General features: G+C 36.0%; 1 protein-coding gene across 1 annotated transcript in view; it reads left to right on the top strand.

Annotated features, from left to right (window-relative positions):
• Positions 1–19279, top strand: part of ADAM18 (ADAM metallopeptidase domain 18) — a 174847-nt gene that overhangs the window by 120370 nt on the left and 35198 nt on the right. The window contains exon 19 of the mRNA XM_059384219.1: positions 9516–9596. Coding sequence (XP_059240202.1) covers positions 9516–9596 — 81 coding nt within the window. The remainder of the gene's footprint in view (positions 1–9515; positions 9597–19279) is intronic.

The following is a 19279-nucleotide window of genomic DNA, read 5'->3' as shown; positions in this document are numbered from 1 at the left end:
TATTTCACCCAGTCTATTGTTAAAACCTCTTGTGAATTTTTTTTTTTAGTTATTTTATGCTTAACTCTGTGACTTTTATTTAGTATTCTTAGATTTTCTTTTTTGTTTTTATTGTTGACTTTCTCACTATGTTCATTCATCTGCCAAGTTAAGTGAGCATTTTATGACCATTATTTTGAAACCCTTATCTGGTAGGTTACTTATCTTCGTATAACTTAGGAGTCTTTTCCTGTGTTGTTGTTTTCTTTTTTCTTGTTCCTTGTTTTGGGTTACAGTTCTCTGTTTCCTAATTTTGCTTGACTCTATGTATTATTTTTTAAAGATTTTATTTATTTTTGTGACACAGAGAGACACAGTGATAGAGGGAACACAAGCAAGAGGAGTGGGAGAGGGAGATGAAGTCTTCCTGCTGAGTAGGGACCCCGATGTGGGCTCAATCCCAGGACCCTGGGATTATGACCTGAGCCAAAGGCAGATGCTTAATGACTGAGCCACCCAGGCATTCATATTTCTAGCTACTTCTCTCAATCTGGAAGGAGTGACTTTGTGTACGTGATCAACTTTCTTTTTTAATTTTACCCTAACTATTGACTATCTCTCAAATCTTTGTGATTGTCTAACCACCCGATTTATTCTTGATTAATTCCTATTTCTGAGTGTGTACCAAGACCTCTCAGTATTCAATGGGAGGAATCTCATTTATGCCTACTTTCAGGTTAATTGGAAACCAGACCCTTAGGCAAATATGTAAATATGTAAAATGTGAACATATGTGTACAGTCCTATGGGAATGCAGTTATAATCCCTGCTGGTGTCTAGAAGATCTGGAAGTATCCTTAGGGTGATAGTTGCAAAAATTGAGGTTGTAGATAAGTGCATACGCTCCTTTCTGGAGCAGTAGTGAGGCCCAGAAGGATGTGCTTACATTGCCGGGAGTGATTCCTTAGCCTCATTGTATGGAGATTTGAAAACTGTCCCTCAGGCTGAAGTTCCATATTTGACAAACAGACTTTTTCCACAGGAAGACTGGGGTTGTGTTTCAGTCTATTGTCTGTGTATTAACCTAGGTGTGGTGACCAACCAAGAACCAAGAATGTGTTTCCAATTATCATATTCCCATTGATATTAGGGTGCCAGCCTCCTTGATCACCAGAATCAGGTAGATCAAAGGGAATTTCTCTTTGTGAATTATCCACACGTACTGGATTTAGATATACAGCTGGAGAATGTAGAGATTGGAGCATTATTTGCTGGCTTAAGAAAGGCAGTGATGATGTATCTTAACTGCACATTTCCATAGGTTAGAATGCAGCTGAGAGTCCTTGTCTGTTTATGTATGCTGGCTTTAGTTTCAGAGTAGAATGCCATAACCCCTTGCTCCCACAAAGGAGTGTCATAATTGTTCATGCTTGCTGACTTTATCTAGTGAGCATGAGAATGTCATAACTGTTCATGTTCACTTGCTCAAACCAGCTAGAGGGAGAGTGCTACAACTGCCTGCACAACCAGACTTCTGTAAGGCAGTAGAACAGTACTTGAATGCTGGCCTTTTCTGTCTTGGCAAGGTGGAGGGAATGGGCTGTGTCTGAACTTCCTCCTGTGCTAACAGGATAGGTGCAGATTGCAAAAATGGTATCTGCCAGTGCCTCTGACTCCAGGGAACACTCCTCCACAAGAGATTTTTGAATTAGCAAATGAATCTCCTTCACATATATTCATAACGCTTTCCAATCTGTTAAGGGATTTGTTTGTTTTTGTTTGGTTGGTTTTGCTGGATTTTGGTTGAGTGAGACCATATGTAAGCTGTTTAAAACGTGAATCTCAAGTTTGTAATAGCAGTTTGGGTCCCTTGAGCATCAGTCTATTTGGTTTTCTAAGCCATACATTTTGGGAGTTTGTGTTTCCAGTGCAGATCTCAAGGATTGAGATGACTAATATGGGGGCACCAACCCCTTGCTTCTCCACGGGAAACACTAGATGGGTGAGATCCATCCCTATTCTAGGATGCCATGGCAGCACAGTTTTTGGTGAGATGATATCCCTGCCTTCCTACCCATTTTGATATGGTCTGATTTTAGTCATAATGACTAAAATTACAAGTCAGGAAATGACAGGTGTTGGCAAGGATGTGGAGAAAGGGGAACCCTCCCACACTGCTGGTGGGAATGCAAGCTGGTACAGCCACTCTGGAAAACAGTATGGAGGTTGTTCAGAAAGTTGAAAATAGAGCTACCCTATGACCCAGAAATTGCACTACTGGGTATTTATCCTAAAGAAATAAATGTAACGATCCAAAGGGGCATGTGCACCCAAATGTCTATAGCAACAATATCCACAATAGCCAAACTATGTAAAGAACCTAGATGTCTATCAACAGATGAATGGATAAAGAATACATGATATATATATATATATATATATACAATGGAATACTATGTAGCTATCAAAAGCCTGAATTCTTGTCATTTGCAATAACATGGATGGAACTAGAAGGTATTATACTAAGTGAAATAAGTCAATCAAAGACAATTATCATATGATCTCTCTGATATAAAGAATTTGAGAGGCAGGGTAGGGGGGTTATGGGGAGTAGGGAGGGAAAAAAATGAAACAAGATGGGATCAGGAGCGAGACAAACCATGGATACTATTAATCTCATTAAACAAACTGAGGGTTGCTGGGGGGTGGTGGGGTAGGGATAGGGTGGCTGGGTTATGGACATTGGGGAGGGTATGTGCTATGGTGAATGCTGTGAAATGTGTAAAGCCTGATGATTCACACACCTGTACTCCAGGGGTAAAGTATGTGTTAATAAAAAAAAAAAGTGTGATTTATGGTTCACATGAGAAGTGCATGTTTGATTCCGTAAGAACCTGATAGAATCTTTGCCAGAGTAGTTATGCCATTTACTTTTCCACCAACAATATTTAAGTGATCAAGTTTCTCCACATTTGGACCAGTATTTTTTGTTATTACTATTTTTTATTTTTGCTATTTTGATACATGTATATGGACATTTGTGCTTTTAATTTCCACTTCTGTAATGGTTAATTATATTCAACACATTTGCTTATATACCATCAATACATTCTTCTCATTAAAATGTTTACTCGTGTCTAATCAGATCACCTTTTTTATAAAAGATGTTGGTCTTTGTTTTTTTATAAATAGTACACTCAAGTTTACAAATGTTTTCTTCTATTCTGTAGCTTTTTTTCAAGCTTTTAATTTTCAGGATGTCCAGTTTATCAATTTTTCCTCTTATAGACTATGTTTTTGGTGTCAAGTCTAATAATTTCACCGAGCTCTAGATCATGAAGATATTTTTGCATGTTCTAATATTTTTTTCTAAAAATGTATAATGAGTTTTACAGTAAATTTTTACTTATTGCTAACTTTTTTATAAGGTGTGAGGTTTAGGTTGAGGTTCTTTTTTCTGTACCATTATAAAAATTAAATTGGGATATTTTTGTGGTTCTATATCAGGGTTGTCTATTCTGTTACATTGATCTTTCTATCCACCAACTAATATGTTTTCTTGATTAGTTCAGTAATGTAGTAAGCCTTAATAATAGGTAGAGTAAATCTTCCCATTTTACTTCCCTTTTTCAAAATTATTTTAGCTATTCTAGGTCCTGTATTTTTCCATATAAGTTTTCAAATAAACTTATAAAGGACAATAAAATATTTTCTGGAATTTTAATAAGAATTGTGTTAAAACTACAGTTCATTTTGGGAAGTACTGATATTTTTACTGTACTGTATCTACCATACCATGAATATGGTAAGCCTTTTAAATTATTTATGTAGTCATTGACTTTTTCAAAAATAATTTTCAAGGTGGAGATCCTATACATCTTTTGTTAGACTTATATCTAAATATTTTATTCATTTGGGAGAAGTACTGTGTTTTCATCTCACCTTTTATTGTTGTTAGTATACAGAAATACTGTTTTTATGTATCTAACTTGTACCCAAAATACTTGCTGAACTCATTTATTAGTTTTAGAACTTTATGTAAATTCCTCAAGATTTTGTGTGTAGACAATGATGCCATCTGTGAAAAGGGATAGCTTTTTTCTTTTTTTCCTTTGGTAGTCTCTCTCTCTCATCTATCTGTCTTCTGCTATCTATCATCTATCAGTCTGTCTATCTGTCTATCATCTATTTATCTATCATCTCTTTTAAATATATGTTCCTTGCTTATTGAACTGGGTAGAACTTCATGTACTATGTTGAATAGAATCATAAGACTGTATACCCTTGCCTTCTTCCTGATCTTAAGGGAAAGCATCCAGTCTTTTACTATCTAGTACATATCATGTTAGTTGTAGGTTTTTGAAGAGGACCTTTAGCCAATTGTGGAAGTCCCCTCTATTTCTTGTTTGTTGAGATTTTTTTTTTCTATCATGAATAGGTATTGAATTTTGTCGATATATATGATTATGCAATTTTTCTTCTTTGGAATTATAGTTTTATTTTATTGAAATCTAAAAAAAAGCAATATATGGGAGTTCACTGATGGTATTTGAGTAGTCTAGATTCATAAGGAAAAACCATGGATATGTGAAGATATCAAACTTCCTCTTATGTTAGTTAATGTAGAGATTAGGCAACACACGTGATTAAATTTACATTGAGAATTTTGGGAAATTGTTCAGAATTGCCAGACTTTGATCATAACTATCTAGGAGACTCAGGATGCTAAGCACCACTGTTATTCTGAGCTTCTAGTGAAGAGTACCTCTCATTCTTAATTAAGCAGGATAAAAAATGTTATAGCAGTAGTAATGTGTGTTGTGTTATTCTAGGAAAATTGTATTTGGATGTATGTATAACACTACTATTTTGATAAAGTTTTTTTATTTAAAAATAACTATAGCTTATTTTCTTTGATGTTAAATACCTACAATTCCCTCCACACAAATAATAACTGATTATTTTAAAAAACGTTTTCAGACGCAGATTTTTTAATTTATTTTTTCTTTTTAAAAATTCATAGAAATCAGAACTCTACAAATAGAAATTTACTGTAAAACTACTAGTTATAGTACATCATTTGTGGCATATTATTTGACTAAAAGGATACTTCCAAAACTTTGCCTGACACATATTTATAGTTACAGCAGTGTGTTGAATGGAAGCAAAGTGTGCTCTCATCACAGGATATGGAAAATATTGGTATTTTTTGAAATGCAAGATTCTTATTTTTGATAGACATATATGTTATAACTAGACTTTTAGAGTGGATTTCAGAAATCCAGGATATTAAATCTGGCATGTTCAACTATAATATTAATATACATGGTCCTATAAAGATAAATTATTACTAATAAGACTACATTGTCTTTTGTATTTGTATATAAAAGATATTTGTGCTACTCAAAATATGAAAATAAGATAATATCACAAGTATTGAAAACATCTCTTAAAATAGTCTTGTGAAGGGGGCACCTGGGTGGCTCAGTGGGTTAGGCCGCTGCCTTCAGCTCAGGTCATGATCTCAGGGTCCTGGGATCGAGTCCCACATCGAGCTCTCTGCTCAGCAGGGAGCCTGCTTCCTCCTCTCTCTCTCTCTGCCTGCCTCTCTGCCTACTTGTGATCTCTGTCTGTCAAATAAATAAATAAAATCTTTTAAAAAAAATAGTCTTGTGAAGTTGGCAGTGCCATTAAAGTGCCATATATGGTATGTTTTTTCTGTTTCCAAAATTATTTATTGATAGCATTGTCCTCATTTTCTTAATGAAATTATTTCTTGATTAATAATCTATAACTTGCAATCATGTGTGTATATATATGTATGTATGTGTGTGTATGTATATATATATGTATATATGTGTGTGAGTGTGTGTGTGTGTGTGTCAGTGTGTGTGTGTGTATAGTTAGTTAGAGTGGTGAATACAATAGAGCCACACACTTGATTTGGGGTGTGTTTTGGTCTGTTAAAAGAGACTGCCTCCCAAAATTTTAAAGAAAGAAAAACATATATATACAAAAATAAATGTAAACACGATGAAGGAATGGAATATGGCTGTAAAGGTGAAAATTAAAGATTCTAAAAATGGAATTGATAAGAAGTTGGTTGAAAAAAGATAGAAAAAAAAGAGGAGAAAATGTGATCAGGCTGGAGACTATAACAAAGCCAAGCACTAGATTTAGGGTATATTTTTGTATGTTAGAAGAAACCGTATCCCAAAATTTTAAAGAAAGAAAAACCTATATGTATACAAAAAATAAGGCTAAATACAATGAAGGAATAGAATAGGACTATGACAATGAAAATTTTAAATTTTTTAAAAGGTATTGATAAGATAAAATAGTTTTAAAAGGTTAAAATCAGAAAGAGGAAAAATTTTAAAAATAGAATAAGAAAAAAATAAAATTAAAAAAAAATTAACTTTGAAAGACTAAAGAATCAAGGGGAAACGTCATGCATCCTATGTGTTGCATTCCCCTAGCTCTGGAGTTCCACAGTTCTCATTGATCAGTAAACTTGGTCTTGGCTGGATGCTCTTAATCTTAGTTTTGCTCTCAGGAACTTTTGTTGCCTGAACACTTTCTGTACAGCTTTGAAGGGTGGAAATGAAAATGGGGACCTCCCAATCTTCAGCCCCATAGGAGCCAAGAGAACGGGTCCCCACTCCTCAGTGCAGTCTCAGCAGAGAAAAGCAATCAATCATTCCTGTCTCGCTGGTCTCTGGCAACACTCTTTGCTCACCTGGCCTGTGACCAAGTGTTTCTATCTCTAGTGCATGGCCCTGTTTGGAGTCTCCAAACCCAGCAGATTCCTGCAGTGTGCACCCATGCCACTCCTCCCAGAGGAGGAAGGGGATGGTTCTTCCTAGATCTGCCACTTGTGGGGTCTCTGCTTGAAGATTAGTGGGCCAATTGTGCCTTGGATCATGGTTTAAGGTAACCCCGAGCTGTGAGCCCACTCCTTGGCTCCATCTTTGCAGTCAGCTTCCCTGCTCTGACACCTGGCAGCTCTGCCACACTCAGGCACCCCTGGTCTTTCTATGACCCTGAGAGTCCTCTAAGACCTCACTGTCCCCATGAGTGTTCCACGCCCCCACCCCACCCCTGCTTAACCTCTGGAGTTATGTCCCTCATGGAGCAGACTTCCAAAAGTTCTGATTTTGTGCTCTGCCACTCTACTGCTTGCCAGAAGCTGTTCCCTCCCCCCATGGTCTCTCATCCTGTATATTGCCTCAGATTCATTTTTCTGTACATCCTTCCTTCCAGAAAGCTGTTGCTTTTCTGTTACTAGAATTGCTGCTCCTCTTTGATCTCCTGTTGAGTTTGTAAGTGTTCAGAATGGTTTGATAACTATCTAGCTCAACTCCTGGGATGTGGGGATATTTAGGTCTGCTACTCCTCCACCATTTTGCTCCTTGCCCTGTTTTGTTTTGTTTTTAAGAAATGGTCATTCTGTTTTCACAGTGGCTGCACAATTCTACATTCCCACTGGTAATTCACAAGGGTTCCAATTTGAACTACTTCTTTACTAACACTTACTTTGTTTTGTTTTGTTTGGATAATAACCATCTTAACAGATAGGAAGTGATATTTTATTGAGTTTTTAATTTTCATTTTCCTAACAATTAGTAATGTAGAACTTTTTTTCACAAGCTTGTTGGCTATCCCTATATCTTCTTTGGAGAAATGTCTATTTAAGTCTTTTGTCCATTTTTAATTTAGTATTGGTTTTTGTAATTGTTGAGTTTAAAGAATCCTACATATATGTTGGAAAATCCCTTACCAGATCATGATTTGTTAATATTCTCTCCCATTCTATGGATTTCCTTCTCAGTCTCTTGATAGTGTCCTATGGCACATGAAAGTCCTTTTAATTTTTTTGAAGTCCAATGTACCTGTTCTTTCTTTTGTTCCTTATCACTGGGTGTCATATTGAAAAAATCATTTCCAAATTAATGTTCTGAAGCTTTCCCCTATGTTTTCTAAGAGTTTTATTATTTGGCTCTTTAGGTCTTGAATTTTTTTGAGTTAATTTTTGCATATGGTGTAAGATCTAATTTCATTCTTTTCATATGGATATCCAATTTTCCAGGATCATTTGTTGAAAAGATTATGTTTTGTCATTGAATGGTCTTGGCAGCAAAATTATTTGACCATATATGCAAGGATTTATTTCTTGGCTAATATATTCCATTCATCTTTATTTCTGAATTTATGCCAAGACTACTGTTTTCATTGCTGTAGCTTTTTAGAAGGTTGTGATAGCAAGAAGTGTAATTTCTCCCACTTTGTTTTGTTTTTAGGCTGTTTTGGCTATTTGATGTCCCTTGAAATTCCATCTTAGATGGGTTTTCTATTTCTGAAAAAAATGTCTTTAGAATTAGCATCTTAACAATGTCTTTCAGTCCATGTACACAGGGTATCTTTCTATATATTTATACCTTCACATCACTTGCCTGCTTGGTTTAGTCGGTTAATAATAATTAATACTGTTTCAAATTGAATTGTTTTCTTAATTTTTCACAATGTTTATTGCTAGTGTAAAGAAATGAGTTTATTTTTTGTATGTTTATTTTTTGTATGTTATCCTGAAACTTTACTGAATTTGCCAATTAGTTTTGAAAAGCTTATTTGTGTGTAGAGAGTCTTTAGGATTTACTATATATAAGATTATGTCATCTGCAAACAGATAATTTTACTTCTTTCTATACAGTTTGTATGCCTCTTATTTATTTTTATCACCAAATTTCTTTGGCTAGAATTTCCAAAATTATGTTGAAAAGAGGAGGTAAATGTAGGCTGGAATATGCAACATCTTTTAAGTATTGGGTGTATGTTAATTTTCAGGAACTAATTTCAAAAATCCAATTTTTATTCTTATTATCTTCATATTTTCAATGTATTATTTATAATTTATGTGACTTTTTAAAATAAAACAAAAAAAAAGTAAGCCAAGAGGACAGTTAAAAAAATTTTGAAAGGTAAATGAGGCAAAAGTTATATATACAGGTGGCCAATTACCACTAGATTACCCATTTTGACATAACAAGGGTTTTACAATGGATACAAATATAGTTAAAATATTTTTGTTGACAAATTATTCTTATCAATATTTAACAAATATTCATAATCCAAAATACTAACATATCTGAAACTCAAACAAAATTAATAAATTTTGTTCTAATTTTTGAGGGGACAAATCATTAATATTAATCTAGCTAATTATTTATAATAGAACATTAACATAATGTAGAAAATTTTCCTGATGGAGATTTTCAATTCAATTCCAAATTCTAAGTATCAAAACCCAAATTATATTACATTATTTTAAAAATTACATCAAGGCAAACACCTTCAGTAATTTTTCTTTTTTCTATTGTTTAGATTTTTTATTGAAATGCTAGAATCTTTGTATCAGAATCAGAGTAATATGGAATAAAATGTCTCAATTCGAGCATCACTTATGTGTATATAACAAATAATCCTTTTCTCATATTGCTTCAAATATGTGACTATGAAATATCTTTGTTTTATTTTAGTACTGTATAAATAAAACCTGCAAAGAAGTTCATTTGGCAGGAAACAAATGTAATGCTGTTACAAAATGCAGAGGAAATGGAGTAAGTTTTCTTTTTGTAGTTCTAAATTAAATATTATTTTTGTGGGTAATTCAAATTAAAGTTTATCTTACTGGGGAGAGAACCGAGAGTCTAGTTACTTTTAAACTGAACTTACCAAGGAATAGCTAACCAATATAAAGGAAATAATTGGGATGATAAATGTCTGCCATTTGCATCAACATGGATGGAACTGGAGGGGATTATGCTAAGTGAAATAAATCCAGCAGAGAAAGACAATTATCATATGGTTTCACTCATATGTGGAACATAAGGAATAGACCAGAGGACCATAGGGGAAGGGATGGAAAACTGAATGGGAAGAAATCAGAGAGGGAGACAAACCATGAAAGACTCTGGACTGTAGTAAACAAACTGAGGGTTACAGAAGGGAGGAGGGTGGATGAATGGGGTAACTAGGTAATGGGTATTAAGGAAGACAGGTGCTGTGATGAGCACTGGGTGTTATACAAAACTTATGAATCATTGAACACTACATCAAAAACTAATGATATACTCTGTGTTAGCTAATTTAACATAATCATAAAAATAAATTTAAAAATAAAGAAAATCAGTGGAGCTAATTAAAACACTGTTAAACTGTACTACATCTGTTGATTTTATTCTCAAAATCCACAACTTATGAATTAATAACATGTTTGAATGAAAAATACTAATTCTTTTCTTATGCCAATAAATGTATAATTGACTTGTAATTATGAACATATTTTGTTCTTCCTCATTTTCTTAATAATTAAAATTTATAGCTGTATAATGTTTTATAGAGAGTACACTTAAAAAAACCTGTTGAAATGTTAGCGAATTGTCAGATTGTTCCTATGAAGAGGATTCCAGTCGGATATGTATCCTCATGCAAAATTTCTTTGTTTCTTCCCAATGGCTTATCTATCTTAATCTGCTAATACAAATCTGCTGTTACTTTTGTATTTAAGTTTTATATCTTAAAATTTATAGTATTGGTTCTTTTAAAATTATTTTTCCTGAAAGAAAATCAGTGTAAGATACAGTCAACATTATAGGAATTATTCTGGATTTATAATATTTATCAGTATTCAATTTATAATTTTTAATTTGATTGGATTTAGAATGTATAAAATACCTATTCCATGTCTTTAGCTTTCTAGAGGCTGTTAACAAAGAGGATAAGTACATTTTCATGTTTTGTTTTTTACTCTCTATAGTTATAGTTATTGACCTTATCTTTTGCTTTCCATTGTTTAATTATCTGTTTTAAGTATCAGCACAAATTATTTTTATTAAGTCTCAAAACAAAGTTATAGATTATAAATTATTGATACTGTTCCACTGGATACAAATTTGTTTTCTTTGCCTACTACCATTTAGTTTCCATTTTTATTTTACTTAGTTTTTGGATTTTTAAATAAAATTTTTCTTTTTTTATTAATATATCCCTATGTCCAGCATATACTTTATGTTATTTTATTTATTTATTTTTTTTTAATTTTTATGTATTTATTTGACAGTGAGAGAAATAACAAGAGAGGGAACACAAGCAGGGGGAGTGAGAGAGGGAGAAGCAGGCTTCCCACCCAGCAGGGAACCCAATGCAGAGCTTTATCCCAGGACCCTGGAATCATGACCTGAGCTGAAGACAGATGCTTAATGACTGAGTTACCCAGGAGCCATATTTTTTTTTTTATTTTATTTTTCCAGTGTGCCAAGATTCATTGTTTATGCGCCACACCCAGTGCTTCATGCAGTACGTGCCCTTCTTAATACCCACCACCAGGCTCACCCATCCCCTGATCCCCCCCTTGCATCCAAAACCCTCAGTTTGTTTCTCTGAGTCCACAGTCTCTCATGCTTCCTCTCCACCTCTGATTTCCCCCACTTCACTTTTCCTCTTCTTCTCCTAATGTCCTACATGTTATTCCTTATGTTCCACAAGTAAGTGAAGCCATAGGATAATTAACTCTCTCTGCTTGACTTATGTTACTCAGCATAGTCTACTCCAGTCCCATCCACGTTTCAACATGGACCCAAAAAAGTTGGGTATTCATCCTTTCTGATGGCTGTGTAATACCCCACTGTATATATGGACCATATCTTCTTTATCCATTCATCTGTTGAAGGGCATCTTGGTTCTTTCCACTATTTGGTGACTGTGGCCATTGCTGTTATGAACATTTGGGGTACAGATGTCACTTCTTTTCACTACATCTGTATCTTTGGGGTAAATACCCAGTAGTGCAATTGCCTGATGGGTCATAGGGTAACTCTATTTTTAATTTCTTAAGGAATCTCCACACTGTTTTCCAAAGTGGCTACACCAACTTGCATTCCCCTCAACAGTGTAAGAGGGTTCCCCTTTCTCCACATCCTCTCCAACACTTATTGTTTCCTGTCCTGTTATTTTTTTTTCCGTTCTAACTGGTGTAAGATGGTATCTCAATGTGGTTTTGATTTGAATCTCCCCTGATGGCTAATGATGATGAACATATTTTCATGTGTCTGTTAGCCATTTGTATATGTCTTCTTTGGAGAAGTGTCTATTCATGTCTTCTGCCCATTTTTTGACGTGATTATCTGTTGAGGAGTTCTTTATAGATCTTGGATATCAGCTCTTTATCTGTAGTATCATTTGTGAATATCTTCTCCCATTCCATGGATTGCCTTTTTGTTTTGTTGACTGTTTCCTTTGCTGTGAAGAAATTTTAATCTTGATGAAGTCCCCAAACTTGATTTTTACTTTTGTTTCCTTTTCCTTTGGAGACGTATCTTAAAAGAAGCTGCTGTGGCTGATGTCGAAGATGTTACTGCCTGTTCTCTAGGATTTTGATAGATTCTTGCTTCATGTTGAGGTCTTTTATCTGTTTCAAGTTTATCTTTGTATATGGTGTAAGAGAATGGTCGAATTTCATTCTTCTATACATAACTGTCTAATTTTCCCAGCACCATCTATTGAAGAGACTGTTTTTTTTTTTCTACTGGATATTTTTTCCTGCTTTGTCAAAGATTAGTTAACCATAGAGTTGTGGGTCCATATCTGGATTCTCTACTCTGTTCCACTGGTCTATGTGTCTGTTTTGTGCCAGTACCATGCTGTCTTGGTGATAACAGCTTTGTAGTAAAGCTTGAAATCAGGCAAAATGATGATCCCAGCTTTGTTTTTCTTTTTCAACATTTCCTTAGCAATTCAGGGTCTTTTCTGGTTCCACATTAATTTTAGGATTGTTTGTTCCAGCACTTTGAAAAATGCTTTTGGAATTTGATCAGGATGACATTGAAAGTATAGATTGCTCTGGGCAGTATAGACATTTTAACAAAGTTTATTCTTTTGATCCATTAGTCTGGAATGCTTTTCCATATTTTTGTGTCTTCTTCACTTTCTTTCATGAGGGTTCTCTAGTTCCTTGAGTACAGATCCTTGCTGTGAGTTCTAGTAGTTTGGGGGTAGAGTCATTTGGATTCTCCATATAAAGTATCATGTCATCTGTGAAGAGAGTATTTGACTTCTTCTTTGCCAATTTGAATACCTTTTATTATTGTTGTTGTTGCTGTTGTCTGATTGCTATTGCTGAGACTTCTAGTACTATGTTGAACAACAGTGGGAAAATGGATATCCTTGTCATGTTTCTGATCTCAAAAGGAAGGCTGTCAGCTTTTCCTCATTGAGAATGATATTTTTAGCTGTGGGTTTTTCATACATAGGTATTATGAAGATGAGGAATGTTCCCTCAATCCCTATACTTTGAGGAGTTTTCATGAGGAATGGATGTTGGATTTTGTCAAATGCTTTTTCTGTAACAATTTAGAGTACAATTTATTTTTTTTCTCTTCCCTTATTGATTTGTTCGATTACTTCTATCACATTGATTTGTGAATGTTGAACCATCTTTACATCCCAGGGAAAAATCCCACCTGCTCATGGTGGATAATCTTTTTAATGTACAGCTGGATCCTATTAGCTAGGATCTTGTTGAGAATCAATTGTATTCATATTCATCAGATATATTGGTCTGAAATTCTCCTTTTTAATGGGGACTTTGCATGGTTTGGAGATCAGGGTAATGCTGGCCTCATAAAAAGAGTCTGGAATTTTTCCTTCTGTTCCTGTTTTTTGAAACAGCTTCAGAAGAATAAGTATTAATTCTTCTTTGACTGTTTGGTATATTTCCCCAGGGAATCCATCAGGTCTTGGGCTCTTGTTTTTTGGCAAGTTTTTGATCACTCCTTCGATCTCATTATGAGGTATTGGTCTGTTCAGGTTCTCTATTTCTTCCTGTTTCATTCTTGGAAGTTTAGAGGTTTCCAGGAATGCATGCATTTCTTGTAGGTTGTTTAACTTATTGGCATGTAGCTGTTGATAATAATTTCTGATCATTTTCTCTATTTCCTTGGTGTTAGTCATGATCTCTCTCCTTTCATTCATAATTTTATTAATTTGGGTCCTCTTTTTTCTTTTGAATTAGTTTGGACAGTGGTTTATTGATCTTATTGATTCTTTGCAAGAACCAACTTCTAGTTTTGTTGATGTGTTCTACAGTATCTCTAGTTTCTAATTCATTGATCTCTGCTCTAATCTTGATTATTTCCCTTCTTGTGCCTGGTGCTGGCTTAATTTGTTGTTGGTTTTCCAGTTCTTTGAGCTGTAAAGAGAGCTGGTGTATTCAGTATTTTTCAATTTTTTTGAGTGAGGCTTGGATGGCTATGTATTTCCCCCTTAGAACCCTCTATGTGATATCCCATAGGTTTGGACTGATGTGTCTTCATTCTCATTGGTTTCCATGAATTGTTTAAGTTCTTCTTTGATCTCCTGGTTGATCCAAGCCTTCTTAAGCAAGGTGGTCTTTAGACTCCCTGTTTCAATTCCTTCCAAACTTTTTCTTGTGGTTTCAAAGCATTGTGATCTGAGAATATGCAGGGAATAATCTCAGTCTTTTGGTATTGGTTGAGTCCTGATTTGTGACCCAGTATGTGGTCTATTCTGGAGAAGGTTCCATGTGAACTTGAGAAGAATGAGTATTCTGTTGTTTTAGGGTGGAATGTTTTGTATATATCTATGAGGTCCATCTGGTCCAATGTGACATTCGAAGCTTTTGTTTCTTTATTTTCTGCTTGGATGATCTGTGTATTACTGAGAGTGGTATGTTAAGATCCCCTACAATTAATGTGTTAATATCAATATGACTCTTTATTTTGGTTAGCAGTTGACTGATGTAGTTGGCTGCTCCCATATTGGGGGCATAAATATTTATAATTGTTAAATCTTCTGGTTGGATATACCCTTTAAGAATAATGTAGTGTTACAAAAGTTGGGTATCACATTGATTGATTTGCGAATGTTGAACCATCCTTGTAGCCCAGGGATGAATCCCACCTGGTCATGGTGGATAATCTTTTTTTATTATTATTATTAATTTTTTATTTTTTATAAACATATATTTTTATCCCCAGGGGTACAGGTCTGTGAATCACCAGGTTTACATACTTCACAGCACTCACCAAAACACATACCCTCCCCAATGTCCATAATCCCACCCCCTTCTCCCAAACCCCCTCCCCCCAGCAACCCTCAGTTTGTTTTGTAAGATTAAGAGTCACTTATGGTTTGTCTCCCTCCCAATCCCATCTTGTTTCATTTATTCTTCTCCTACCCACTTAAGCCCCCATGTTGCATCACCACTTCCTCATATCAGGTATATATACACAATGGAATACTATGCAGCCATCAAAAGAAATGAAATCTTGACATTTGCGACAACATGGATGGAACTAGAGCATATCATGCTTAGCGAAATAAGTCAAGCAGAGAGACAACTATCATATGATCTCCCTGATATGGTGGATAATCTTTTAAATGTGCTGTTGGATCCTGTTTGCTAGGATCTTGTTGAGAATATTAGCAACATGGATGGGACTGGAAGAGATTATGCTGAGTGAAATAAGTCAAGTAGAAAGAGTCAATTATCATATGGTTTCACTTATTTGTGGAGCATAACAAATAGCATGGAGGACATGGGGAGTTAGAGAGGAAAAGGGAGTTGGGGGAAATTGGAAGGGGAGGTGAACCATGAGAGACTATGGACTCTCAAAAACAACCTGAAGATTTTGAAGGGGCGGGGGGTGGGAGGTCGGGGTACCAGGTGGTGGGTATTATAGAGGGCACGGATTGCATGGAGCACTGGGTGTGGTGCAAAAATAATGAATAGTGTTATGCTGAAAATAAAAAATAAATTAAAAAAAAAAGAATGATGTAGTGTTGGGGCACCTGGGTGGCTCAGTGGGTTAAGCCTCTGCCTTCAGCTCAGGTCGTGGTCTCAGGGTCCTGGGATCGAGCCCGATGTTGGGATCTCTGCTCAGTGGAGAGCCTGCTTCCCCCCACCCCCTCTCTGCCTGCCTCTCTGCCTGCTTGTGATCTCTCTTTCTGTCAAATAAATAAAATCTTTTAAAAAATATGATGTAGTGTCTTTCTGTATCTCTGACTATGGTCTTCAGCTTAAAATCTAATTTATCTGATATGATAATTGCTTCTTCAGCTTTGTTTTGAGGCCCACTGATATGAAAGATTCTTCTCCATACCTTCATTTCATATGGATGTATCTTTACATTCCAAATATGTCTGTTGTACACAGCATATGGACTGGTCCTATGATTTTATCCAATCTGCAAGCCCTGTGTGGTTTTATGGGAGCCTTTAGGCCATTCTTGTTGAAAGTGCTTATTGAAGGAATAGTTTTTATTGACATCATGTTGCCTGTGAAGTCTTTGTTTCTATAGATTATCTCCGTAAATTTCTGTTCTGAGACTCTTGAGTTCTTTCTTCTTTTATAGAACCCCCACCCTTAATATTTCTTATAGTGCTGGGTTGGTGGCCACATCTTTTAAACCTTGCTGGTCTTGGAAGCTCTTTATCTCTCCCTCCCATTTTAAATGTCAACCTTGCTGGATAAAATATTCTTGACTGCATGATTTTCTCATATAGTGCCTTGAATATGTCTTGCCAGCCCTTTCTGGCTTGCCAGGTTTCCATGGACAGGTCATTATTCTGATTGAACTTCTCTCTGAACTTAAGGAATATCTTCCCCCTAACTGCCCTTAGGACTTCTTGTTAAAATTATGATACCTGAATTTCACAATCAAGTGTCTAGAGTCTTTCTAGACTTGTTGATCTTGGGTGGGGGGTGTCCTTTCTCCCTCTAGAACACAAACACTTGTTCCATTCCCCAGACTGGGGAAATTTTCATCCAGAATTTGTTCAACTATATCTTCTAGTCTTCTTTCTTTCTCCACCCCCTCAGGGATTCCAATAATTTTGACACTGGAATGTTTCATGGCATCATTTATTTCCCTAATTCTGTTTTTGTGGTTTCTAAGCTGTTTTTTCCAGGCATCCTCCTGATCCTTCTTATCCATTGGTCTTCTAGATCACTAATTCTATCTTCTGCCTCAGTTACCCTAGCTGTTAGAGTATTTAGATTAGACTGGATCTCATTGATAACGTTTTTTAACTTATGCCAGATCAGCTTTCACTTCTGCCATTAGAGATTCTATGTTGTCACTAATGGTTTTCTCCAACCTAGCCATTGCCTGGATGATTGTTATCCTGAATTCCCTTTCCGACATACTGTTTATGTCCATATCCTATAGTTCTCTGGCAGAGGGCACAGTCTGTGATTTTTTCCTCTGTTGGGTGTTCCTCCTCCTAGTCATTTTGGTGAGAGGTAGTTGAGGGGATGTATAGCTGAATATATCAACCACGATCCGGGCAAGGTGCACCATGGAAAGTTTCAGAGCATTCAGATGTCACCACCAAAAAGAAAGAAAAGAGAAAAAACAGAGAGAAAGGGAGGAAAAAAGAGAGAAAATCCAACCAAAATGAGTCCCAGAAGTAAGGTTTACATGGTACATAAACAAGAATGAACAAACAAAAAGACCGACAAAAGTAAACGACAAGAAAAATTTAAAAACCCAGCCAAAATGCATCCCAAGTATAAGATTTATATAATAACCAGAATGAAAACAAGTACAGAGAAATACTAACAGAAGAATAAGATGGGAGGGTGGTTATAAATCCTTGATGTGGAGAAGGAAATTTATTTTGGTTCTTCCTGGGTATATATTGTTATTTTTGTTAAAGAATAAGAAACCCTGGTATATGTATGAAAAAATTTCAAGTTAAAAAGTTATTATAAAGTATGTTTTATTATGATTTATGTAGCTGTAATAGTAAGTAGGTTAAAAAAATTAAAAGAACAAGAATCATTGAGAACTAATTAAAAAAAAAGAAAGAGAAAAGGAGAAAAAGAAAGGAAGGAAGTAAGGAAGGAAAAGAAAGAAAAAGGTTGTATCTATGAAATATACAGGTTTTGGAGCAATATCAGGAGCTTAATATATTGTTTTCTCCTGCTGTTGGGGTTCTACAGTTTTATGGGGACCCTGTGATGGATGTCCTCTTGTTCTTTTGACTTCTCAAGGAGAGGCCTGTTCTGTTGTTTTCCAGTCAATCTTGCTTCAATTGAGTAGCCCTGCCCCCTCTCAAGGGGCTTGGGCTCTATGCAAACTGGTTTTTCAGGCTTTTGTTCTCTAGAGGTTTTTTTTGTTGTTGTTCTTTGATGGCTTTTTGTGGCTTTTCAGAGGGTCAGAACAAAGAATCTGTCTGCACCCAGACCTCTACCTCAGAGAGAAACCTCAGTCTGCACCCCTCTGGATGGTCCAGAACACACAGACTCCCCCTCTGCAAGCTCCACTGAACCTCTCACAGGAGGCGTGCTCCCCCAGCCATGTCCCAGTTGTCACACAAGGCCCTGCTTGTCTCTGCACCCCCATGCCACGAATACCGCAAGAGATAGTGATCCAGGGAGCCCACTTCTGGTGGTTGCCTTTGCTGAGACTACTCTCTGGAGTCCAGGCCCACACCAGGTGCACTCAGATCCCACAGCTGCACAGGTCATGGAAGGCTATGGGCCGAGGGATATGGACTGGAGTTTGCACTGGGTTCTCTCAGGCACAGGTGGGATTGTGCCCAGTCCTGAGAGGTGGTGCAAGTAGTGGAAATCAGCAGGCTCAGGGACCACGGACTGGGGGCCCCACTGGCTCTGCCACAGGTTGTCACTGTCAGTGACCATGCTGGGACCATGGACTTAGACCCCTGCCTGTGAACGCTGTATTCCACCAGTTGCCCTGTAAGATCTTTTGCTTTTTTTGAGTGCTTTTAACCAACTCCAAGTTAATCCTGGTCCCCAATCACAGGGCACTTTCGTATTGGGGTATTACATTCTGCTTATCCTCCAATATCAATCGGAGCATTCCCACTCTGCTTTTCCTGTCCACTGGTGTCTTCTACCCCCATAGAGATCCACAAGTATATAATCTTACATCTCAGGCTCATTTCATGAGTGTTCAGAGTATACTGGTAGATATTTAGCTCATGTTAGGGGACCAGTTGAAACAGAGTCTCCTACTTCTCCACCATCTTGCCCCTCCCTCTCAGCATATAAATAAAATTTTTCACTATGAAATGACATACATAAAATAAGTAAATAAGATTAAACTTCTGCATTTATTTTAAGGTATCTCTGTGCTTATTAATTTCAAAATTAAAATGTTAAGTAAGTGTAAACCTGGTGATTCACAGACCTGTACCCCTGGGGATAAAAATATATGTTTATAAAAATAAAAAATTAAAAAAAAAAAAAAAAAAA

The sequence above is a fragment of the Mustela nigripes genome, chromosome 18 (assembly GCF_022355385.1).
Source record: "Mustela nigripes isolate SB6536 chromosome 18, MUSNIG.SB6536, whole genome shotgun sequence".
Taxonomy (NCBI): Eukaryota; Metazoa; Chordata; class Mammalia; order Carnivora; family Mustelidae; genus Mustela; species Mustela nigripes.
The sequence above is the reverse complement of the archived record's forward strand: the minus strand, read 5'-3'. Positions and strand labels throughout refer to the sequence as shown.